Below are 27,597 nucleotides of genomic sequence, written 5' to 3'. Positions count from 1 at the left end.
CTCAGAGGCAACGTGGGATTGTAAGTACATTGTTATGTAATTAATTCATTTATTGTATACATATATATACTAAAATAATTTCATGTGTTTATAGTTTGGGCCAATTACTGCATACCCAAGCTTATTCGCTACTTGGGCCGAGTCACATCAACATGAGGATGGGTCGTGGACAAGTGCTCAGGGCTAAGCAGCATCTTAGTATTATTGTTGCTTAACCTTATAGATTAAATTTACATAGTTTTATTCCGTCTAAATTTTATTGTTGCTTAACCTTATATATTAAATTTACATAGTTCTATTCATATTAAAATAGGCTGACATGCTGACGAGATGGGATGAAACTCGAAATGATGACAATCCTCCAACAGAAGCAGAAATAGTGACATTTGTTGAGGGGGAGAAAGCTGGTTGGAATCGTGGAATCGGAAGGGTTGTACCCGGTTTAGGTTCTTCGGGTAATTCATCGACTGACTCAGGGCCTTCTGATGTATAAACAAAATACAAGGTTGTTGCGGAACCTAGATAATACCAAAGTAAGTATCTAAACAACCTTATGAATTACAAGTGATCTATACCTGCTAAATAATCTCCTTGATCGAAATACTTAAAGTTGTGAAGTATAACTGTTTAGATCGAGAGTATTTAGACAAGTTCACCAAATTGCAAAAGTAATTTGAAAGAGGAAAATGACTTAGTATTTATAGGCAAAATAATCTCGCCCACGATTATTTTGCCATACAAATGTGGTTGGGAGAATTTAAGGAACTTTGGTTTTTTCTTTAAATGCAATACTAAAAGTACAGGGATAAAGTCACATTGATAGTGACTTGTCACCTTTTAGCCAACCATCTTTACACGCATGTAAAACCTTTACAAGGGACAAAAGAGATATCCGGGTAAAAGCGTGTAAAGGCATAAAGTCAATTCCTCGTAATCATTGTTCAGACTTGTAAGGTCTAGAACACTGACAAGGACTCCAGTTGTTGATCTGGTAAGTGTGCCAGTGGGCTCCGCCATATGTCAGTCTTCTTCTTCAAACTTCAGACTTTGTCTTCAGTGAGAATGTTCTTCAGTAGAGTAGATCTGGACTGGACTGAAGTTCAATAAGCAAATCTGAAAGACACCAGATTTCCTGTACAAGTAGACGCTTACTGGACTTCCATAATTTCTGGACGAATCTTCGGGATTACTCCAGTCTTCAAGTCTGGAGCTAGTCCAGTAAAAACTGGACCTAACATGAATTCCCCCCCCCCCCCCCCCCCATATTAATGCAATGGAAATAGGTGCATCGCGATACATGTTTGAACCTGGACCTTGGGAAAAAGGGAACACGGTAGAACTTTCCCCACACTTAAACAATTTATGAGAAGACCGAGTCTATTGGCAAGCAAAATAGGATGCTCCGGCATCGACATCCAGTAGTCTCTAGGACGACCACCTTCTGGATAAGAAAACTGTACGGCTTTGTGCACATTTGTGTTTTTACTAAAGACTTTATCGTAATAAGTTTTTTTATTGTCATACTCTGCTAACATTTCCCGTCTAACCCATTCAAAACCCATAGTTTTTTCATCATTATCATCTTCATCATTATCATCAAATCCTAGAGCAACAGCTAGTGCTCGAAACCCACAATTCCCGTCACCTTTCACATTTATGATTCCCCGAACGTACGATTAAAAAACTTCTGGTATCTCGGAAATTGACACCTCTAAAAATGATTTGGGTGTTGCCTCCATGGGTGGTGTCATCGTTGGTGCAAACAACTCCGGGAAGTATGACGTGCTCAAAGGCGGATCCGGGAAGTATGACGTGTCGTAAGTAGGATCTGGGAAACTATATGAATTTTCTGGCATGGAGTAACTCTGTCTTGCACTTTGTGTCTCTGGGAAGAATGACGTGCCAGAATAAGTGTCAGGGGCGAAACGTGATACAGATGGCACGTGGCAGCTTTGTTTTGGCGGTGCTCTATGTGATTCCGGGAAGTTTGATGTGCCCGACATACGATAAAATCCGTATGAATGCATGGAGCTCGACTTTGCAAGTTTGGAAGGTCCCATGTTCGAAGGCATCTTGTTCAAATCAGGTAGCTTTTTACCGGTCTTTTTCTGCGTGGCGGGCCTACCACGCGTCGTCTTTTGAACGACGGGTTCCTTGATTTGGGTTTTACTTGGGTTAAAAATATCACCTAACTTTCTAAGCCAACTCTTCACTACAGATTTGGGTTGGAGCTTACAAGATTCCTTGAAAGAATTTGTTTTTTCCTCAATGACGACATGGTTGATCTCATCTTTTTCTACATCAAGTCCTTCCATAGGTGTCAACGGTGTAAGATCAAGTTTTCTCCAAAACATATTTATCTGATCCAAATTAATACTTTGATATTCTAAGATGTTTGGAATTGGCAAATCTCAAAAATAACAACTTTCGTTTTTCGTCAAATTTGGTGTCGAAAATTTGTCTAAGAGAGCACGGCTCTTGTTTAGAGCACGGCTCTTAAGCACGGCTCTTGTTGAAACAAAGGTCGTGCTCCCTCTGACCAAATCAATGAGATTTACCGAGCACTCGTTACATAAGTTCATGACCCGATACTTGTTCCTAAGTCATATATTACCATTCTAAGATGTTTGAATTTGTTAAAACTCAAATTGAAACACTTTGATTATTCACCAAAATTTGGAGGCCAAAATTTTACTAAGTATGAAAGTCAAAATTGGTCAAGGTTTAGTCTAAGTCAAAATTGGGCTTATGGGTTGTGGTCAACATCTAAATATTTGGATATATATTTGAAAGATAATGGGTGATAATTTCATTTCCATATTATATCTTGTGACTTCACCCTCTCCCTAAATATCCATTCTTGGTAAGCATCTTCCTCTCTTTCCTCTATTATCTTTTATGTAAATCTTGCAATGGGAAAGTTATTGTTGTAGTGGAGGATTCAGTTGAGATATACAAGGCTTTTTGTGATGTTCCAGGTAGAGCACGACTCTTGTTTGAAGCACGGCTCTTGTGCCATGGAGGACGGCCTCAGTTAAGAGCCGTCTGGGTCAAACGGTAATAAAGCTTGTTTTGACTATAAATTGAAGACTTGGGCATATTTGAACCTCACCTCTTGCATCTACAACTCCTGGAAGAACTCATACTTATATTTCAAATCTCATATCATTGATTATTAGCAAGAGTGTCAAATTTGTAGTGAGGAGATTATTTAGTGAAATAATTGAGAGCCTACAAATTGTGTATTCAATTACACTAGTGAGTGTGATTGTTGTGTATTCTCTTGAAGTGTCAAGAGCTTGTGTTTCCTAATGGTTAGGAAACTTTATATCTTGAAGTGTCAAGATTAATTGGGTGTAAATTAAACTCTAGTGGTTAGAGTTGGGCAAATTCTTGGAGTGTCAAGAATTGAAGATTTCCTAGTGGTTAGGAATCATTGGTGTGTCTTGAAGTGTCAAGACTTGGTAAATTCCTAGTGGTTAGGAATTGTTGGCTCATCTTGAAGTGTCAAGATAGTATTGCGGACTCTCCACCGGTTTTGGAGAAAGATAGTGCTACAAAATCTCGATTGTGTATCGAGGAGTGGATTCAGGCGGATTAGTTAACATCCGACCCCAACCACTATATATCGTGGTGTTCATGTGGTGATATACTTTCTTACCCTTATCTTCTTATTATTGTTCATTATCTTGTCATCATATTTGCTTCTCAAGGATTCAATTGGTTGTTATAGCTACAAGGGTTAACTTCTTTGTTGTTCAAATCATGCAAGTTTTGTAGCTAGTAAGTTAAGATTGTTTGTTAATCAAAAAGTTTTGTAAACCAAGTTAAAAATAGGGTACAACATATTCACCCCCCTCTAGGTTGCACTTACAGTGTATATATATAAATCAACAAAATAGCAATGGTTAATTTAGCTATAAAATATAGAACATTACATATGTACCTTATATTTGGATACCGTTTTGAAGTTTACTATAAATGGAATCATTTGTACATGCATATATAGGTAGGAGGTTAGCAAGAGCAGAAGGGGCGAATGGCAGATGGGGCGAAATTCGCCCCTTTTTCCCCCGACATTTTCAGATAAAAGTGACATAAAGGTGATTTACGGTATGAGTAAAAACGGGTCGGGTAAAAAACAGTATGGGTAAAAAATGGTATGGGTAAAAGTGACATAAAGGTGAAGGGGTATGGGTAAAAGTTTTTTCGCCCCTTCTGATATCCAATTTTGCCCCTTCTGCTCTGACGTGTCAGCTTGAGGTGACTTAAAGCTAAAAATGAATTGATTTAAATTGTTAGGTCAGATGGGGCGAAATTTGCCCCTTCAGCTCAAAATTTTCGCCTCATCTGAGGGGTGTCAATAGCAGAAAAAGGGTGTCAATAGGAAGCCCCTTGGTAAATACATCAACCGATCGACGGATCAAAAAAATAGAAAAGAAGAGTTTCATCTGCTAAATACTTTTACCTGGATTATCATAAACCTAAATTTAATCCATTTTTGTACTAATTTGCTTTACTTTCATTTGATAAATCAAGTTGTCATGAATCACCATAATAAAAAGAAAACTTTTCATTGCCAAAACAATTTCAGTTGAGTAAACAGGTTTTTTTGTTTATTTACTTTAATTACACATTGGTTAAATCAGCTTGACATGAATCACCCAAACAGAAACAAAAAAACGTTTTAATGGCCAAAACAACTTGTTACTTGGATCATCATTACCTAATTTTGGTAATTGATTTTGTGTTTATTTGCTATGCTATTAATTCATTAGCTAAATCAAGTTGACATGGATCACCAAAATAGAAAAGAAACTTTTCATTAGCCAAAATAACTTCTCATAAATAACCAACAACAGCCTAAAATATAATCGGCGCTTAGTCTGTCACCTAACATAGGTTCTTTCTACGGCAAATATTGAACCTCATTTCTTAGATTATGGACTCAGCAATGGCAATATAAACAATTAATGCTTCATCTGTTACATGTTAAATATCTTAATTTGATTTTAAGTGTTTTTTATTAACAATATCGTAAATATTTTTGTTTACATTATAAAAGAAATATGAAACTACTTTGATTATTGCTGCGGCTTTTGTTTTATAATAAATGATGAAAGTTATATAATTGAAAAATACGTTCAAAACTTAAATTAGTCATATATTTTATGACAAGTATTATGTAAAGCAAATAAAAATATTTACGATCAAAGTTTTGAAAGAAAAAAACACAGAAAGTTAAATTATGATATTTAAAATGAACCATTAGAATAATTAATAGCATTGATGTTTGGAAAAGTTGTATAAATTAATCACATAATACTAGCTACGAACGAAGCTATATTCGTATCATCGTATGTGTATGTCTTTGAACTATTCAAATCGACTTTTGGCCAAGTGAAGTGGTTAATTAACATGAATAGATGGGGTTGAAATGTAACTAGCAAATGCCTTTTAAGCCTAGAGATGACTTTCACAAGTTGAATATTATATAATTTTATAATATGTTGATCACTCTTTAAAGAATTGTATTTGAAGTTGTGTGTATATAATTGTAATTATGCCATGTTCAATGGAAAGTGAAGTTTACGTTGACATTGACTCCTTGACACGAATAAACTACAACGTGGTGGGTGATATTTAACATTTGACTTCACATTGATGATTAAAGTTGGGTTTAAGCGTAACCTATAGCTATTAGAACCTATAGTAAGCTGTGTAAATAACATTATAGTCTATAGATCGAATAGTCACATAACTAATATGTTTAGTTATTTTATATTTGAATCAAATCATCATATCTTAAGGCTAAGTGATCAAATATCATCGAAAGAATCCAATTTGCATCAAATTATCACGATTGAGACCTGTTGATTAATACATAAATCTTTCTTTTGGTAAGGTTGTTGAATGGATGAGATATTTTCACTTTTTGTTAGCCACATAAATCGGAAATAACATTAAAATTTTAGAAATTTATGTTAAAATACCAAATCAATTGTGGATATTTACTTGGAAAGGTTTGTGCAGGCTTGTTACATTATAGCTAGTTGATGATTGAGAGTCAAGATCAAGGAACTATAGAAAGGAAGCTGGGCATTATGCAAGGATTGAAGAAGAAGGGTTGCAAGGACTTAGTGTGACATTGATATTGCCTTCAGGGACCAATTCCAGTCATTTACCTTCAGTTTATGATTTAGGCTTGATTTGTATATTTAATAAATAAAGGGACTGGTTGTGTAACTTCATATAGGGTTTGGCTATATAAGTCAAACCCGTCCACTGTAACAGACACCTCTTCGAGCAGCCGTTGTGACCGTTGGTTAAAACCCTCTATCTTGTTTCTGATTGTTTTTTGTTGATGTAAAAAACTATTTTAATCGATAATATTCATATGGTTGAGTTTGTGTATGTGTTGCTGCTTGTTGAGTGTCAAAATCTTTTATATATACATAATTTTTTACATGGTATGAGAGCTTAGGCTCAAAATCGTCTAAATTTCTTCATCGTCTTCATCGACTATCAGTTTTTTTTATTCTTTTTATTTATTTTATTAAAACAAATTTATTTACACATATACAGAATATTTATATACACACATATATATATAAGTTATATCGAAATCCTTTTAATACTATATAGATATTTATCTTTCTTACTGCTCGTGTGTAGGATTCAAATCTCTTTAGATCTTGGATCTTGCCATTTGGAGTGGTTCTTATCAAGGATTCAAATCTAATCTTTGTAGATCTGGGTTTGTTTCTTGAATATCTCTCCTTTTCTGTATTAATCCATTAGGGTTGATACTGATCTCTCTGGAGTATATTGTTGCCTCGTTATGTCCTCTTTCTGGTATTTGGAAATACTGTTGGCAACCCCCCTGTAAGTGTTCTGTCATTCCCTTCTTGTAGTAAATTGTTTCTTGTTTGGAGTGTTCTGAGTAAGAAAAGTGTGGCCTATCAGTTGGGATCTTTATTTTTCTGCAAAAATTATCTGGTTAAGTGTTTCTGCTATGTCTATCTCTATGTATTATGAAGTTGTTATTGAAGGTTCAAAGATTATTGTTAAGTTTTATATGAAACTTGAGTGATTTAATTTGTTTGGTGGTTTATTTTTTTGCTTCGTTATTATCTTGCTCTAACCCTTCTTGGTAGAAGAGGGGGTCTTTGAACATACCTGTCAAGACACTTAAGTGTTCTTGAATCTGACCTCTGTTCTTATACCCTTTGTTTTGGTCAAAAATTACCTAAGATAATATACGTTGAAGACTTAGATCAATTGTGTAACCAAACTTTCGTTCGTGAGGTTAAGGACTTGTAAAATACGTTTAGATTCAAAGATGCGTATAAAATAAGTATGATAAACCAAGATTATGTTGACTTAAGCAAAAGAAGGTTGTCAAAAGAATTCGCAAACTGTATTATGATAAAATACAATGTAAATAATGATAAAAGAAACAAGATAAAGAATGATAATCGTAAATAAATGAAGTAAATAAAAGAGAAAGGAGCAAAGAACACCGAGATTTGTTATCGAGGAAAAGACCTTAATCCTTTGAGGATTGTCGGCATAAAAACCCCGGGAGGAAGCAACCGTTCCTGCCTTGTTCTTTTATTAATGGTGTTAAATTGATTACAATGATAAAGCAGGTTGATCGATCTTTCTAAGTGAGTAAAACGTAAAGTAACGAGAGATGTGTGTGTGTTTACAAGTGTGAGCAGAAATGAGTATGAATGAATGAATGTATGTCTAATGATCGATCAACCCCTTGTTTATATAGAGCTACAAAATAACTAATTATCCGAAATTGTAGGGATCTTCCTGGTCTTCTTCTAGTGAACGTTGGAGAGTATCTTGACTTGATATAGTAGCCGTTTGAAGATATTCTCCTCATGCGGAAATCAGTCATGAAGTCCGATTATAATGGCATACTTATTCTTCTTTGCGTGTTGATCAAATAAGACATGTGTTGAATCTCATTGTACCGTTAGAGATATTTTCCTTATGCTTTACGTTGAATATTCCAGAACCTGCATATTAATCTCACATGGAAACAATACTTGAAATATATCGTTAGTAATATATTAACAAGTAATCAGAATATTCAAATATGTCAAGATCCTGGGAGTCCAAGATCTTGGAGCTTCAAGATAATGAAACCTGAAATTTCACCCATAACAATTGCCCCCAAAGTTATTTAAATAAAAACTATTTTGTTAAAATAACTTTGAATCTTCCGGAGTACGCTTTGACCAAAGTCAACAAGTTAATTTTGAAACTACCCCGAGGATAAGACGCGTGGAAACAAGATAACCAAGAGTCTAGACGGTTTACTTCCCATCTTTTCAAACCTCCATATATACGCATCAATCCTTAGTGAAAAATCACGAATCTGTTTTATGCTTAAAAAAGTTCTTATTCTCTTTTCCATTTCTATCAACTCTCACAATATAAATATGTCAAAAATTAGCAATGGCGATTCGCATCTTGAAGTTCACGATCCTCCAAGGGTCAATTGGGGAACAACGAAGTCGGAAAGAAGACTTCTTTATGTAAGAAAATAATTTCTCATTTTATTATTTATTTCATTTGATTCATAAAACTAACTTTTCGTAATGCTTTCCCAGTGTTTCTCCCAAATGAGGTTCGCACATATGGAAGTTGCGCGAATCAAAGATGAAGAAATCAAGAGCCAAAATCAATATATTTTCCAACTTTTAGATGAGAGGAAAGCGCAAGTTTCCAGGATCAGGGAATTGGAGGCAGAATTGGCCAAAACCAAAGAAGAACTTCAAACGACGAAGGTAGATTTGATCTACTTGCAAGTCGCCAAAAAATTGAAGCCTTCTGCCTCTGATTAATAGTTTCATATGGGCGATGATGGATATGATGCAAAGGGCGGAGCCCATATTTTAGACTCTTTTGTATGTAACTGCTACTACGCAGTTTATTTATGTAAATATATTGAATATGAATGAAAAAATCCTTCTTTTGATCTTTTTTGTTTCAAGTTTAAAAATCAAAAATGTTAATAAGGGTAAAATAAGAAAACGAATTAATCACTTGCATGATGTCATATGTTAGTTAATTATTACTCTTGACTTATTTGACTACTACAGTAACTAATCAAATCAAGATAATAATTAAATGGTAAGATATATGCACCTTTTTATACGCAATTAAGATCCACTTGTAGGTTGTGATCTCTACTTTGCAGCATCTTTCTCACTTCCCATTATATTCTTGTAACAATATAATATACATGGGACCGATATGATCTTTGGAGGATGTTTTTGTCAAAAATTATCCAAGATAATCAACCTCTTTTGGGTTAAGTACACCGATCGATCTCAAACAGTATTGTCCCTTTTTTGACTTTTTTTTAAGGAAAAAAGAAGGCTAGATCGAGATAAAGCCGATAATGGGCACACCTTTATTCTTACAACATAAAAGAATTAGAGAATACACCCTTCTAGAGGATCGGAGCACCATTTCTCCCGCACTGTAGGGATTTTTCATTTTTTTGCAGATAGCAAATATCCATAGAAAAGAAATTATTTTCAGTTTTTCACCAAGTGAATGGAACATGATAGTCTTAAAGTAAGAAGCATCTTATCAAATTGAGAGTATTAAAATATATTTATGACTTATTTGGTACGAAGTTGGATTTTAAGTTATGTTTAATGGATCGTGATCATTTGAAAAATTAATTTTTTTATGAAAACTAGAAAAACGTCTAAAACACACTGTGATCTGGGTTTAACATAATGTGTTTCTAAAACATATTGTGTTAAGTTCATATCACAGTGTGTTTGAACAGTTTTCTGATTTTCACGTGTTATAAAAAACACACTGTGATTTTAAACTTACACAGTGTGTTTTTAGAAAACACAACAAAAACATATTGTGTTTTTAAAAAGCACAATAAAAACACATTGTATTTGATTCAGATCACATTATGTTTTGGTTAATTTTCTGGTTTTACAGAAATTTTAATTTCAAATGAACATTTCACTATGTTTAATATAATTTAATAACATTTGGTATTTCAAAAATTTATAACTATATTTGTCTTTTCTTTTGAAACATTTTATTTATTTATTATTATTATTTTTTTTCTAACAAAGACACGAAATTTGCTGTTTTGGTAAACTTGGAATCCAAATTACATGTGGACTTATGGTATAACATACAACAATAACTATGTTTAGCCTAAATCACCACTAAAGAGAGCCCATATATTTTGACCCATAAGTTGTTGGCATGCCAAGAAATAAAGGATTGTCATGTAGCCCATGACTCCATGAACCCATTTTGTTTTCTTTGATCAATTTTATTTATCAGCACAGGGCTGTCCAATCTATCCCGTGGATTTCAAAATCCCAGCGTGATAAAATATAAATTTTCATAATTTTATTAAATAATAAAAAGATTGTGAGTATATATAAAAGTATCAAAAAATTTATAACAAAGATTTTCGGCTTATAGCTGTATGCATTAAAACTTAGACTTTGAATAATGTCATTCTTCTAGCATGTTTCGAAGCAAAATTATCGATCAACTCTTCATAATCAATAAAAACTAAAAATCTATCATGCGAAGAACCATAAGTTATTATCTGGCTGTGAATTATAAGGTAAGGTTGTGGTGCGAAATTTTTAATTTTCATCTTTTACTCATTCCCCCTTTTTCCGCGTCACACCCACCACCACCACTACCAGTGAGCTCCACCCTTAGCCGCCATGGTTCTGCCTTAGATTGAATGGCTCTAAGTGTAACCACCGTGGCTCATATGTTGTATCCAAGGGCTGTTCTTTATAGGGGTCCGTGGAGGCCCGGGCCACCACCGTTTTTCGATTAGTAGTGCTAATATACCCGTATTTCGTTTGAAAAAAATTATGTATATTAAGTCTGCCCCAGGGATTATTTTTAAAATTTTTTTTGATATGTTTGATAATTAATAGTCCAATAAACTTTACTTCCTTAGTTTTTATACCCTACGGTTCACTTAGCCCATTAATAATTTTTATATTTTAGACCTTGTCTCTGTCCTTTTTTTTAGTTTCAACAACTAAGGCGAGTCTAAATAATTACAGAAATAGTGTGTTTGATTCTTTACTTGACGAAATGACCTTTTTATGTAACAAGCATCAAGTAGAGATGCCGGATATGAAAGGTCCATATACATCTACTCGATTTCGGCCTCGTAAAAATATCCTCATGTCACATTTGAACATTACTACCGAGTAGATTTGTTTACAGCCACATTGGATATACAGATACATGAGTTGGATAGTAGATTTGTTCAAAGAGCTTAAAGATCGGAACGCAGACTTGTAAATCTAGCGCCTAGTACACTCCTTTTGTCCTGGTATTTTCATAAGTAAATGTAGTTTTTTATTTGTTAAAAACTATGTATTGATAATTTAAATGAAAAACTTGGATTATTAGTATTATTTTTGTTTGACCCGACCCGAATTAGTAAACATGACCCTAATATAATACTCGGATACAAAACTGGCAAAAAAATTTTTTTTTTTTTGACGCCCACCATTAAAACTTTCAAGATCCACCACTGGTTGTATCACAGTCTCTTAGAAGATGTATTTTGTTAACTATTTAACGTACAACTTAATTAATATCGACATACATTTTAGTTACCACTGATATATAATATAGGTAGGAAAGGAAGTGTTTGACTGAAAATCCTTAGTGAATATGTATATTAGTAATAATTAAACTGTATATTAATGTTTCGTACACTTCACATTTTTGCATAATGACCCACATCATGAACTATAAAGTATAATATATTTATGCCAATAAGATTGGTAGGATCTTTACTTTGATAAAATCTTTGACGACTTAGGAATTGATCGCACTTCTTATTACCCCTAAAATATTGTATAAATATATTTACGGAAGGACCAAATTAACTTTACGCAAGTTAAAGGTTCCCCTTTTTATACTCCGCGAGTCCGCGATATTGAAGTTATGGACTATAAATACGTGCCCCTATATTATTTGGGCCCAGCTCCGTTGGGCCGGCTACACTCGACAAACATCAGGCCTGATCAGAAGAATTTCTTTTTTTCCTTAACTTAGTACTTCATAATTTTTCTATGTTGTCAGTTTGTCACTAGTATTTCGCCATGTTCACTTTGGTGGATCTGTCACACATAGGCTCCTATTTGGGTTCTTCATATTTGGAGGTAAGTGGATCGATCCCCATGAGTATCATTTGGTGTATTTATTAAAGTAATTGTTTTTTTTTAAAAAAAATCATTAGAATTTCAATTTTTTTTTTTGTAAAAATTCATTTGGATGTATAAAACCTCATAATAGATAAACACATATAGGACTAAAGGAAATTAAATCTTAAGGATATAAACACACGTGTATATGCATGTGAAAGGGATCAAATGATGTGGCAAAATGAAAGGAAGTTTAACTAAAAGAAACATGACGTCAATGTCGTTGGAAGTTCAAATAGAGTTGAAATTGACCACCACCTAAGTTGCAACTATCTGACCATTTCAATTCAATCATGGTAAAGCATATGACATGAGACGTGTTTCACACTAGAAATCATCCCTAAAAGCCAAATTAACCAAAATAATTTTATCAACACGTTTTTTTTTTTTTCAAATAGGTTTCTTCTTCTATCAGAAACGCATGCTTAATTTAACGTAACCTAGTTTACCTAAAAGGGAATAGTTAATCAAAACCTAATAGTTAATCAAAACCAATCAAAACCTAATTTAACGCATGCTTAATGTTCAAACTATTGAATGACTTTATTTTGAATTAATTTCTTACTGTTTAAACTTCCAAGATTGTTTTTCGGCTAAATTTTTTATTTGAATTTATAAGACTTTTTTGCTTGCATATACTTAAACTTTGATGATAATCTAATCTTTATAATATCGTAAACCCGTGTATTTGACACGGGTCTAAAATTTAGTTAGATAACAATTATGATTGTTTTCATATTTAGGAATAACAATTAAGACACTTGATTTGAGTGACAATTGTAACTTTAAAATATTAAATATAAATACTTTTTGTAACTTCTTAGAAAACCTTTATAAAATTTTCTCAAGTTGATGGATAAAAATAAATATAAGTTAAGTATTCAGGGCGAAAAGGTGTAAATTATTGATGGAAAACAAAAGGTGTAAATTTATGAGACTTTTTCTACAAATTAATATAAATACTAATATAATAATATATTTGGATAATGATTATAATGAATTTTAATTTATAGTTAATATAAATGATGACATAAGCGAGAATCAATTTTATGAAATTAAGCGATTTGATTAGTTAATAAGTTATTAGTTCAACTGTTTTATAGTATATGTATGTATGTATATATATATATATATATAGATAGATTTTAGTTTGAAATTAATGTAAAAATTAAATTTTTTTAGATAAGTTTCAAGTTTATATAAGTTTGACTCGTTTATAGAGATATAGACTCGTTTGATATGTAGATTATGTACGAAGTCAAGTTTGACTGCATTTTAATTATAATATCCACCAATTTCATCTTGCCACCCCGTCACTAATTATATTTTGCCCACATTACAAGCAATGAACAAAATGGGCAAATGGCCTTAATTTTTCAAAGAAAACCAATTAAAAGTAAGGTGAAGTTGACCGCCACTGCGATCAGGGCGTAGAGAGTGGACTTCTATAAAACCAACCACTTGATCATATTTATGTAAATCTTTGGTGCTGTAGAAACAAAATTTCTTGTGTAAAATTGAATATTAGAAGAATTCGTAAAATTAAATTTATTTAAGGATTTTGTTCAATTGTTGGCCTCTAAACCACAAAAAACTACCCTCACATAATCTCTTTATATAACTAAAAAAAGATAGTCTAGAATCTTTTTTTAGAACGACATTCTGAACTACTGCTACTCCTAAATTACACGTATGTTTGGGATGAAACCCAAAACTCTCGAAAAATTTTAATTAATCAACCCCAAAAATGTGGATAATGAGACTCTAACCCAGATAGATCCTCCCAAAATCAATGACCTTACCTATGGGCCACCAACCTCATTGACAAGATAATCTATATCTTATGTGGTTATGTTTTTTGTTTGATAAATCATCTAATTTAGATAGAACCCATGATCTCCCGCATAGCACGAGTACAACATAAGCACTTGAACCACTATTGTTTTTGTTAATAAGTTATGTTTTGCTAGAGCAAGTTTAATTTTTTTATCCTCTTTCCCTTTATCGGAATTTATTCCAAAAGTTAAACACATTGACAATTATTTTTGACATGATTGGAAAGCAAGAGTCATGCTTTAAATCCTTAAAGCTACCAACAAATAAACTATACCATTTAATTCTTATATCAGCAAAAAATTGTACTAAAATACATTATAGAGAGATTTTACTACGAATTCATTGATTCTATATGATTTATTATATTATTATTCTTTTACCACTTTATTCGTACATGAAGTCGAGGGAGAATGGAATTTTCATGCTGTTAAAAGCTTTTAAAATCTTGTTGCCAAGTGTACCTTTAATAAAAGTTATTGTGCTTTCTTATAACCACTAAAACACACATGTAAAACTTAATTATAAAGGATCATACATAATTAGTTATCATATTTAATTTTCTTTGATTCTTTTATCAGTTAAATTTTATTTTTGATATCTATATCTATACTTCTTTATAAAACAAAACTACTCTTCCTCCTCCTTAATTTTAAGAAACTGAAATGACACATTTACCCTCAATCTTAATACATTTTTATTTTTATTTTATAGACTGTAACTAAAATGCCTTTAAGAAGAATTCAACCTCTATCTCTCTTTCACGCAGAAACACATAGCAAAAACCCTAACTCAAATTCCCTCCCCCCTCCTCCCCTCTTTTATATCCCAGGCAACAATTTATCACATTTGCGACCACAATTAAATTACCTTATGTTAATAACCACACCATCACTGTCGTCGTTATCGCCGCTGTATTGCGCGAACACCAATCTAGTATGTAGTAATGCAAAAGTCATTAAACCATCTTTAATTGTGAATGAAATCAAAGGTGAAATAACGTTGAGAGACTAATGATCTTTATATAAGAAATAAAGGTTACGGAATCGCCCCCGATCAGCGCATCAGGCTTGTATGGAAAGCGACGGGGGAAAAGAAATAAGCAAAATGGTTCACCGCGGTTGAAAATGAATAATGGGCTCCGTTCTTTTATTTGTTTTGTTTTTGTTAGTTTGTTATATTTTAAGGTAGAGGTGAAAAAAAAACCGGTTAACCGAACCAATTCAAAAGTTAACCTATTCAAGATCATACATCGAGATATAAAAAGAAAAATGAAGTCACATACATCTGGAAAGAAAGAAAAAGCATCGGAGACCGGAGAAAGAACCAACTGATCACCTCTTCAAGATCCTCCACTGAATCACCTCTTCAAGATCATCAAAAATATTACGTACCGTGTGGCTGTGTGCCTGTGTGTGTATGTGTGTTCCACTAACCGCCCAGTCATATATATATATATATATATATATCAATATATGTGGCGGCTATGAGGGGTAGATGATGATGAAGAGAAATGGTGTTATCAGTGGTATTTGTGGGTAGATCCGAACGGAACAACTTGTTTTATGTTGAAAAATAAAACCCCTTTTGGCTTATATATTATTGATAGTGGGCGGTTAAAAAAATAACCTATTAGGTTAACCGGTATCGGTTAACCGGTTATTATTAACCGAAACCGATTACACCAGTTATAGTTTTTTAAAACCCAAACCGGTTATTAACCGGTACCGGTTAACCGTAATCGGTTTTTTCTTCTTTTAAAAATAACCGGAATCGATTACTAAAAAAAATAACCGGAACCGGTTAACTGGTATTTGCACCTTTATTTTAAGGTATGACAAGATCTTAAATTTAAAGATAAAAAAAATAAGGAAAAACAAGGTTCTGATAATAATAAAATAGACGTTTGCTCGCACGATGCATCAATAATGGTAGTAGCGAAGACGACACCGGTGACGGCGATGTGCAGCGGTGGTGAGTGTAAAATTAATTGATTTAAGAAGGGTTAACATGATTATTTGAGAGTTGAGGGATATATGTTGTATATTGTCTTAGGGTATAATAATTGTACTAGATGAAGATTTACCATTTAAAATTTTGAATTGTTTAAAAGAAAAATATGTAATTTATTTTATATAATAAATGTAGATATAGATAATACTAAAATGTCAAAAGGTAAAGGTAAGTGATTCTGTATACCACCCAATTTTGATCGTACACCACCAAACATGCTATATAGTATTGTACTGTACAACACTCTAAAGAACATTTGGTGGTGTACGGTCAAAACCAGGTGGTGTACAGATCATCTCCCAAAGGTAAAAGGTTAAAAATGATTTACCACAAATTAAAACTCTAAACTATCAAAAATACCTCACTCCTTAATTAATTAATTTAAATATCTTCACCTGATATACCTATAATGTCTTTAATAAAATATTCATAATTTACAATACAAATCCTTCAATCCTTAAAATAACTAAATTGCCTCCTTTAACGTCAATTACTTTTACAATTTACCACCATTGCCGTCTCCACCACGATCCCATGCTGCAACCACTATTTCCGTTTTAATATACGGACATCTGACTCGTACAGGTGATAAAAGTATATGAAAGTAAAAGTTTATCTACATCTATTATTGAAAATGTACCGCATGAAACAGATATCCATCGAGTCGAAGTATTCATCGCTCCAAATTAAGCAAATATTAATGCACACAAAAACATTGATATTTTTTTTCGTGCGTGTGAAAATGACTTGTTTTTCACCAAAAATGACATTTTAACCCTCGACAAATCCTTTTTATACCACAACATCATCTCTCCCCATTATTCCAAATCTCTTTCTCTTTCTCTCTAATAAAAAAAAAAACATACACCTATGGAATCTCAAAATCATTGCTCAGTTATCATCATCGGTGCAGGAATTTCCGGTAATTAAACATCAAACATATTAATAAGATATATATATATATATATATCAATAGTTCTATAAATTAAATTACATACACATTTGTACATATATTTACGAGATATGTAAAAATATGTTTCTATAGGGATATCGGCGGCACAAGTTTTAGCCAAGAACGGAGTAGAGGACATTTTGATTCTAGAAGCATCTGATAGCATCGGAGGAAGGATTAAAAAACAAGATTTTGGCAACGTATCGGTCGAACTTGGTGCCGGATGGATTGCGGGTGTGGGTGGAAAACAATCCAATCCGGTTTGGGACCTTGCGGTTCAATCCAACCTTCGTACATGTTTTTCGGATTATAGTAATGCTCGTTACAACATTTACGACAAAAGGTACAATATGACATTTGTTAATTAGAAAATGTTATACACGTAAAATTAATTTACGTTTATATAACATTTTCTTGTAGTGTGTTAAATTAGGCAACACACAAGTATTACACTTAGTTTTTTTTTACCTTTTCTCGTATTCTATCTACTTATGTCGTACCATATGATGAAAAATGACATATATCAAAAAAAAAAAAAATTTCTTAGTTACTAGTAATATTGAATTATTTTAGGTATTTTTTCTGAACGGCTGTTTTATTAGAGTAACATATTGTGCCGGTGGAAAAAATTCAAATGTATATAATAAAATTGTTACATCGAAATATAATGTTACATATGATGTGTTGGCAGTGGGAAGATATTTCCGAGTGGGGTGGCTGGAGACACGTATAAGAAGGCGGTTGAGATGGCGATTGAGAAGCTACGAACAGATCAGGAAAGCCTTCTATCATCGGCTCATCATGTCTCCCAACTTTCCACGTAAGTCCTCTTAATTATAATCTACATATTGCTTTCACGCACTACACACGTACATAAATGTTAGACATACGCACAACGTGTGCTTTTTTGGCTTTCTTTGGTAGCTTCTATATATCTCTTTTTTTTTTTTTTTTCTTCTCACACTTCTCTTTCTTTATCTATATCTATACTACGGAGTACATTGGTATATAATTCAAAATATCTACGGAGTACATTGGTATATAATTCAAAATATCTCGTCTTTTTTGTTCATTAATTTATATTGTCCCACGTAATACATCTACAATATATGCCTTAAACACCACACTAACATTTTTTATAAATTTATTTTTATATTAATAACCGCACTGCTACCAACGTTACCGCCACCATCACCACAGTACACTATCACATCGCGTGCATGTGCACGGACATTTACGTGACTAGTATATAATATATAGTATCAAGAATTTCTATCTGTTTTTTTAAACTTTTGTGTATATGAAGTTTTAATTACTTGTTGATTTGCTGACCGATATGATTCACATCTTGTCCTTTTTTTTTTCTTTAGTAAACCAGAAACACCTATTGAGTTGGCAATTGATTTTATTCTTCATGATTTCGAAATGGCTGGTTAGTATCCTAGCCACTCCTTTTTTTTTTTTTACTTATGAATATCATTTCCATTTAGTCATGTAGATCAATTAAGACAATTTTTTTATTTATCAAAATGGTTGATGGAGCCAATATAGGATTAACTCGTTTAGTAGAAATTCGTGTTTATTGAGGTCATGAGGTGAAGTTCAGAATTTAATTTCTGACATGAATATATTTAAGATTATTTGGGGGTATTATAAAGTAAAAGTAGATTCATCGGTTTTTTTTTTTTTATGTTCAAAAAAAAGATTCATCGTTTTTTACCATATAGAATAAAAAAGTTGATGGAATGTGATGAAGTAAATGACACCAATGAGTAGTTTATGATACTTTGACTTAGTTCCTTTTTATTTTAGCTTGAAAGTCAAGTTTAAGTTGTGAACTTAATACATATTCGTGATTCTTTTAATATGATTGGTTTTTGGAAATAATATGTCATGATAGGATGAATGACTAACCCATATTATTATAACAAATTAAAATTTTCGTGGATCGGTTGTATTAGATTGATTAGTGGAAAGATAAACTATTAGATTATATATATAAATTTGTTGTAACAAGACTCTCCTATCTCATATTCCATTTCCATTTGGGCATTAGCTCGCAGTTTTTGAAGGCTTTTGCAACTTTTTGGAAGCATATACAATTTGAAACATATTATATAGTTAAACTAGACCGAAAACATGCACTTTGAGAAAAACAAATATATCTCACTACATGCATGGGTAATAAAATATATGATGAAATGTCGTTTCTTGGTACTTCAAGTCATGCTATCTTATTATACTCGGATTTTCTAACTTGCGTGTTAAAGAACATACAAAAAAAAAAAAAAAAAAACAAACAAACAATTTTCAGTTCAAGTGGTTAAGCTGAGATACCAATAACAATAATGGAGAGGTTTTGCACGTTCAAGTCCCACATTAATGACACAAGTTAGAAAATCCCTATTATATGCGAATTTATAAAATTTTGACGCTTTATTAAATCTTTTATTATGTAGAGGTCGAACCAATTTCGACATACGTGGATTTTGGGGAGAGGGAGTTTTTAGTGGCGGATCCAAGAGGTTACGAGTATTTACTATACAAGATGGCGGAAGAATTCTTATTTACATCGGATGGCAAAATCCTAGACAATCGTCTAAAACTAAACACGGTTGGTAGATACGTACTGCTGATCATTTTAGATTTGAGAGTTGTGTTTCGTATTATATGCCAATCAGTTCTTTGTTTTATTAGCCAGCATATATACAGCCAGTTTTCTTCTGTCCATTTTAAACGTGAAGGACAGATATGCCATAAAGTGGCTAAATTTATTTAGGAAATAGTACATTTGATGGATCAATTTGGAAGATATATAAACATTCACATAGTAGGGTGTGGCTAAAATTAATAGATAATGATAAATATGTCGCGTCTTCTGTAGCGGCTAAATTGGTGTGGTTTTCCCTCCCCTGTGGTTCCTTGACTTTGTGAATCGGTCGCTAGTAGTAACTGCCTGCCCAATTGGATGTAACGGCTAGCCGTCCCGTGACACGAACGTTAAAAAAAATGTGTCTAAAAGTGTGTCTAATCTATTCAATTTTTGACACGTGAATTATATATTTTCTCTTTCATAATCTTTATTATTGAATTTACCATGTGTCAATTCATTCTTATTAGACATACCTTTAGGCTTATATTTTAGGCACATTATATATCACTTGAGTCGTTTGGATCATGATATTTTCATAATTAGGAAGAAAAAAAAAGGTTTAATATCATTGAATTTTGACTTCGCTGTGTCTTCATGATATTTTCATGTCGTACGATTTCTTTTGAATAGATACTTCTCTGACCATAATACATTTCATTTTTTTATGAACGAGAGCAAGTACCTGCCGCAATTGATATCTAGGTCATGAAGTATGATAAGTTATAGGAGTTGATATGTCATAGAGTTTGATAGTCAAATGCCTTAGCCGTATGGGCTCCGCCCTCGGATTTAAAAATTTGTCGAAAGTATATCGAATGACAACTCTAATGAAAGAGCATGAAATTTTTAGAACACCCATACAATTTTTATAATTTATCGATGTACGGTTTTTGAGATAAAAGATTTTGAATGAATTGGAGGAATAAATGATTTATGGAGGAGAGAGAAAAAAGATGATTGGTTAAGATTTGAGGAGAGAGAAAGAGTATTATAGTTATTTTAGATAAATATAGAATAGATAGGAGAGACATTTTAGGGAAGTACTTAAAATCAATATTGAAAATTTCAATAGATAAAGTGAGAAGAAAATTGTGAATTTTAAGTAATAGACTTCGCTACTTGTAATTTCTTATGAAGATTGAAATCTTTAATAAGTTTGGTATTGATTTTCTTATTGTTGTTAGCCAGAAATTTTTACATGATTATTTTGGTGCTTTTTTAGATAAATTTGGTGCGCAAGTTAAGAACGTTACGCTTTGTCAAATACTAATCATAAACGTAGAAGACCCAAAGTTTCCAATGCCAACCTTTGATACTTTATGTGCAATATATATTTGAGATTTTTGCAAGCATTTATGAAAGCCACAGTCACCAACCTCTGTCTTTGACCCACTTCTTTTAGTGCCTTTAATTTCCAATCACAACCTCCTACGAACGGCAAAAGTATCAAAGCCCGGTGTTGGGAACGTCAGGTCTTCCACTTTTATAATTATCTAGCGAAGCCCGACATTCCCGACTTGTTCTACAAATATATTTTTTTTTACAACCCCTATATATAAATCCATCCAAAATATACCATTCATCCAAAAAAGAATTCATGTTAGTCGAGTGCTTTTGAAAGACGACAACTAATCTAGTTGCACTTATAAAACGCACATACATATAGGGGTTGATCTACTTCATAGATTTATAAAACATTTCTTGAAAAGAGCTTTTCCCAGTGCTCTATGCACGGTTATGAAAGTACATAAAAATTTAATCAGACTACACATTTTTCTATAGACAAATTAGTTTGTACCACAATTTAATATATACGAGTAGTTGTTAAGCTCAAGTTATTCTATGCACAGAGCTCATTATCTTGCATTGTTTGACTTTGTTTAAAGAATCTATGATGTCTGTCTTCTTAAATTACTACGATGTACAGGAAGATAATCTAAGTTAAATTTAACTTTACTAGTAAAGTTAGGAATATTGACCTTTAGATTAAAGTCATCTTTGAGTATTGATCTTTGATTTTAACCCAAGAATCATGATATTTTTAACTTACTAGTAAAGTTGGAAACAACTCTAGCTAGATGATCTATATTCTGTGATATGTGTGTTGGTTCATTAATTAAAATATTGTGTTATCGATATTTACTTTTGGAAATAAAATAAAGAAAGTAAAATAACGACGTTCATACATGTTTTCATGAATGCAGGTTGTCCGAGAAATACAACACTCGAGGGATGGCGTTACAGTTACAACAGAGGACGGTTCTGTTTACGAAGCCACCTACGTCATTTTGTCAGTTAGTATCGGTGTTCTTCAAAGCCAACTCATTTCTTTCGAACCTTACTTGCCTGTGAGAATCCTTCACTCTCTCCCTCCAATTATTTGTGACATAAGACTTATTTACCTTGTATATAGCTAGCTTGGTGTCTCTTGTGTATTCGTGTGATGATGTCTTATTATAATTGACCCGAAACAACCTCTATATATTTTCTAATCAAAAGTACAACCCCAAGCCATGTGGTTTACTTGCACGTGCATTCGATCTACATTTAATATTAGGACAGAATCATCAAGAAAACAGAAAAATAAAGGGCATCTGCAATCTAATTTCATTGCACAATCGGGCTATATGATATGCATATAAAATTTGATGCCATATATAAGTTAATGCCATGAATTCGACATCATCTAGTTAATGTCTATAAGGTGCCATTTGATCTTACATAAGGCACATGCCTACGACAAAGCTATAAGACATACTATATATAGGGATCAAAATTTGTGGCCACCACCTAGTATATATGTTCCAAATCTTTATCACATTTTGCAAGCTACCATTTTTCATTGTGTTGTCCTTATTAGCTATCTAGGTGCTTTCCATATCTACAATGATTTAGTAAAGAGTTCCACATCTTTTAGCTAGATTAATCTCTTCTATCGGATTTTCTAGTGACGGGGCCAGAACTGAAAATAACCTGTAACACATATTTTTTGACATTACCTTGTATCCGTGCATAGTTAACAACTAGATTAATACGATTCTTAGCGATTTTTAAGGATTTTTAGTAAGAGTTTTTTGAAACTTTTAGTAGTTTTCATTTATCATTAAGTTGCACAGATACAATTTTATAAGCTTCATTGCTAAGAGAATATCCAAAAGTTTAGAGTTAGTAATATTGACGGGTATCTTATATTTTTTAACACATGACACCAATAAAGAACACAATGTTTATTAAAGAAATTTACAGTATATGGATTAAACGAATATGTAGACCGGGCTACCCCTATCTTCAATGTAGTTCCGTCCCAAAGATTTTTTGTTCTTGGACCATATACCAGCTGCGTCGTTACTGAGTCAGTTCTAACAATTTAGGGTTTATTTTAATGAACACATTAAGGTAAGAGTTGTTAGCATCATGGGCCATGTATTAGTTGGAATGTGTAAATAATTTGTTTCTATCGAATGGTGGGGATACCTTTGTCAAATTTAATGTTCCACAGCATTCCCCTAAATCCTATGGATGAATATGCTGGTTTTAGTACAATCCATCCAATGGAAAGCGATATTACTTGTCGACATATTAATTTTTTATCTTTAGATTATTCTTTGCATTGCAGCTTGGGTTATCTCAATTGCTTTAAGGACCCATGATGAAGTTATAAAGTACGATCTTATTGGTTAGAAATTTTGCGTAATAATACTTTCTACTTGATTGTAACAAAGCTTATACACATTTGTCACTTGTTTGCTTAGAGTTCTTAAAGTAATACAAAAATGAGACTAAAAAACAGACTTGGAATTTTCATTTTTTTGTTTCAGCAACAGGCTTTTATAATAGGCGCGGCACACACAAGTAGGGGTTAAAAATATAAGCTTAATTAGAAACTTTATCCTGAGACACGACACCACCATAATGGCAATTGTATAAGTTCACGGACTTATAATGAAAAAGAAAAGGATATCCACAAGTTCTCAAGGTGTTTAATGTATTATGGTACCATGGTTAAAAACTTACTACTAAGTAATTTATTTATTCTTGAATGTGACTTTCTGTGAAGTAAACTTTCTTGAGCACATATGGGCAATGCATGTCTATTGACTTAAAAATACTAACCAGTTTGTTTTGATGAAAACAGAGATGGAAAACAGAGGCCATTAAGAAATGTGATATCATGGTGTACACAAAAATCTTCTTGAAGTTTCCAAGTAAATTTTGGCCATGTGGTCCCGGAAAAGAGTTCTTTATCTATGCCCATGAACGAAGAGGCTACTACACATTTTGGCAGGTATGTTTGGATATATGTAGCTATCAATTAGCCCACATTTACCATTTATGTATACTTTATATTGCAACTAAATTAAGATATTTTTAGTAACTAACAGAGTTGTTTACCTCATGAGTTTGTCTTCTTGTATAAGATCAATAGAACCCAAATGAGTCGATTGGCTTCTAGTTGAGTAATATAGATGAGTTCACCATGATGCACTATATGCATGTCTTATATTCAAATAGCATAACATATTTAATAAATATTGCAACACAAAATGTTAAGGTTGTCACACTTTTTTGTCCCCCCCCCCCCCCCCCCCCCCCCCCCTTTTAAACGATATTATCTAACATAAAGTTATGAATTACTCCATTTAATATGTAACAACTTCACAATCGTTATGGCTCGGGGATGAGCAAATAATCCCGAACATCGAACATGAACCAGTACCAGGACTGGCCCAGCCCGATCATACCTGAGCTACAAATTCTTCTCGGTTTCTACGATTGCTTGACTTAAAACTATAGTCAACCTTCACTTGCCTAAGTCGCATGCTTCTAAGGTCCTAATTTTACCAACATTTTAGTCTTCAGGTTTAGCCTGTCTGGGCCATTCGGGTCTTTGACCCGTGCTCATCTCTACTACATACTCTACTTTTCTACAATACGTTTTGTAACTTCACAACTCACATATATGAGTTTAAAATATACTACACATATTCAACCAAAAACTAACCAAAATACACGAGACATCGATAAAGTATGGCCTGTCATTATCGAATTCTTTGTACATATAAATTACTAATATCAAATGAATTTACGAACTTAAGGGAGTTTTTGCATATTTCTTTAATATCTATCAAAGAACTAAAACTAATATCTTTATTAATGATCAAGTCATTTGGTATACATTTTGAATACTAGTAGTTTAACATATGGACTGAAAATGGTTTCTACTTGAACAGCATATGGAGAATGCATACCCCGGGTCAAACATTCTTGTCGTAACATTGACAAATGGAGAATCCATACGAGTTGAATGTCAATCAGACCAAGAAACAATGAGAGAAGCAATGGAAGTGCTTAGGAACATGTTCGGTCCTGACATTCCGGAAGCTACAGACATACTCGTGCCACGCTGGTACAACAATCGCTTCCAGCGTGGCAGTTACAGCAACTACCCAATCTATGCTAATTCTCAACTCGTTGAAAACATTAAGGTACATCATCCTGCCATATACTTTTCTTATGTTAACATTAGAACATTCTAAATTGATTACAATACCTGCAATTGTGGCAGTTAAGTTTTATTATGATTTCTTTTTAGGCTCCTGTCGGGCGTATTTATTTTACGGGGGAGCATACTAGCGAAAAGTTTAATGGCTATGTACATGGTGGCTACCTAGCCGGTAAGTTGTGATATATGTTGTGGTTTTTTACGGCGAAATTGCATCTAACATAGTTTGCTCTTATTTAAGTTACTGTGATGTTTCCTAGCTAAAATCATCAATATGTCGAGATTGAAACTGAAGACGGTCCACGTATCTAACATTTAAAACTTTTGAACTGCGCTCTTTGAATAGGTATAGACACAGGAAAAGCTTTGTTGGAAGACATGAAATCCGAGAAAGATATGGAAACAAATAGTGAATCCATTTTACAACCATTACTAGCACTAACATTGTCACAAACAGAAGCAGTAGCCGCCGGTCTTAAAAAATGCGATATTCACAGGCAGATCTTTCATGGTAATAGCAAAAGGGGTCTTCCTGAGGCCATCTTATGACTACAAAAACCATCAGCCAAAGATACAAGGCGTGATATCCAAACGCCAGGTTTTGGCAATGGGCGAACTTTGAGAAGTTGCAAAGCGGCAGGCGTTGTTAACCCAATGACACCGGGTGGCAAAAATGAAAATTGATATAGATTGGCAGGGGAATAGGGGATGGGGTGGCACTAGTACCGGGTACATAATACTGAGGTCAATTGATTTGTAGGTGACTTATGAAAGGAACTTTTTGAACATTGTAATCTCTTGGTTCGAATTGACATATACAAATGTTTTTTTCAAGTCATTTTAGATGAATGGCAATTGCATAATCTAAACAATTATTGAACAAAATCATGTTAGAACAATAGAAACAACGTTATATGCCAATATTTTGGTTAGCTTGAGGTTTATTTAGTACTCGTATTATTTAGGGGTAAGAATGGGCTTTTAGCCTTTACCATTCAAACTTTTGGTTCATGGTCATCTGTTCATATAAAAGATATAATATCTTAATTAAAAGGTAATATATTAAAGGAACTTTTTGAACAGATCTGTTGGCTCGAGTCAACTTAAGAAGTAATGTCCATGTTTTCAAGTCATTTTAGACAAAAGGGGAATTGGATAACCTAACCAATGTTGAACCAAATCATGTTAGAACAATAGAAACAACATTAATGTCAATTGTGTGGTTAGCTTCAATGTTTGCCTTGATAAAAAAAAAAAGTATGGTTTATCAAAATTACTTAATGCATTAAGTTATCAAAAGTTTTTGTTTTCTGACTTAAAAAACAAAAAAAGAATTATATTGACTTAATCCATAAAAACATTATCTATCCAATTAATCACTTTATTAATTCAGTTAATTAAAAAAAGGAAAAAGCCAAAGGTCTTAGTTGTTATCTGGTTTTACGGGCCAAAATGGGCTTAATTTCAACTTTTTGGCTCATGGTCCATAGTCCATATATACAACGTCTACAACTCTAACAATAGTATACGATAATCTTAAAAGATAATTGTCATAAACTCAATACCAATCAGATACTTTTCTAAAAAAGAAAAAAATAAAACAATCAGATAGAGTCTTGGGTTTCTCATCTCAAAGTATTTTACATGAGGAAAGATTGAAGGTCCAGCGATTTGTTGGTTAAAATTACCTTTAGCACGTCTGAATCGAAATAAACTTTACCAAAAAAAAAAGGTTACTTTATAAAAAGTGTTTTATAATTAAATGATGTATATGCATATTAAAAATATTATTATACACGAAAAATCAATTTTAATAATTATAACATTATAGTCGAGTGTGGTTTTAGCCTTTAGGGTAGTATATTGATGTAAAATTTAGTTCGGAGTAATTTAGCACATATACCTGTATAGTAGTTTAATACTATTAAATTGATCATTATTGTGATTGGAAAATTGTTGTAGTAAGAATATCATTACCTTTAAATACAAATGCACCTGTTAGATCATTCATTGAAATTGAATAGAGAACGTGTACATGAGTACTTGTAAATATAATTACACCTAACATAGATTAATTAACAAGTTGAAAGGTGATATAAATGTTTTTTAATAATTTGCTCTTACGTGAGAAGGCCCATGTATACAATCCATATTAACTAATTCTTGTTTTAGTTATATGACATTTGGTTACATTTTCCCTTTGTTGATCGGTGGTTAATAAAATTAGCCGTTTAAAAAGTAAAATTGTCGAAAACGTATATCTAAAAATAAGGAATAATAATAATAATAATAATAGAAAAAATGAAACCACTGTCTTATTTAGTACAATTCCAAACTTTCTTATTGCTTATATAGTTCCAAGCTTTATTTAGTTAAGTACATTTAT

The 27,597-nt window shown here is 32.7% G+C and overlaps 1 protein-coding gene across 1 annotated transcript; it reads left to right on the top strand.

The window, feature by feature from the left end:
- Window positions 1–16,934: 16,934 nt before the first annotated feature.
- LOC122582065 (polyamine oxidase 1) lies at window positions 16,935–26,049 on the top strand. The gene is made up of 10 exons (XM_043754414.1): window positions 16,935–17,025; window positions 17,149–17,398; window positions 17,747–17,875; window positions 18,426–18,487; window positions 19,515–19,669; window positions 21,913–22,056; window positions 23,844–23,993; window positions 24,940–25,194; window positions 25,302–25,383; window positions 25,558–26,049. Exons 1-10 carry the CDS (start codon window positions 16,974–16,976, stop codon window positions 25,758–25,760), a joined length of 1,482 nt encoding a protein of 493 aa, XP_043610349.1. The 5' UTR covers window positions 16,935–16,973; the 3' UTR covers window positions 25,761–26,049.
- The last annotated feature ends 1,548 nt before the right edge of the window (window positions 26,050–27,597 follow it).

The sequence above is a fragment of the Erigeron canadensis genome, chromosome 9 (assembly GCF_010389155.1).
Source record: "Erigeron canadensis isolate Cc75 chromosome 9, C_canadensis_v1, whole genome shotgun sequence".
NCBI lineage: Eukaryota > Viridiplantae > Streptophyta > Magnoliopsida > Asterales > Asteraceae > Erigeron > Erigeron canadensis.
The sequence above is the reverse complement of the archived record's forward strand: the minus strand, read 5'-3'. Positions and strand labels throughout refer to the sequence as shown.

Excerpts from the sequence above, each read along its gene's own strand:
- LOC122582065 (XM_043754414.1), top strand. The coding sequence starts at position 16,974 with ATGGAATCTCAAAATCATTGCTCAGTTATCATCATCGGTGCAGGAATT. Across the intron at positions 17,026-17,148 it reads CATCGGTGCAGGAATTTCCG|GGATATCGGCGGCACAAGTT; the intron begins GTAATTAAACAT and ends ATGTTTCTATAG. Across the intron at positions 23,994-24,939 it reads GCTACTACACATTTTGGCAG|CATATGGAGAATGCATACCC; the intron begins GTATGTTTGGAT and ends CTACTTGAACAG.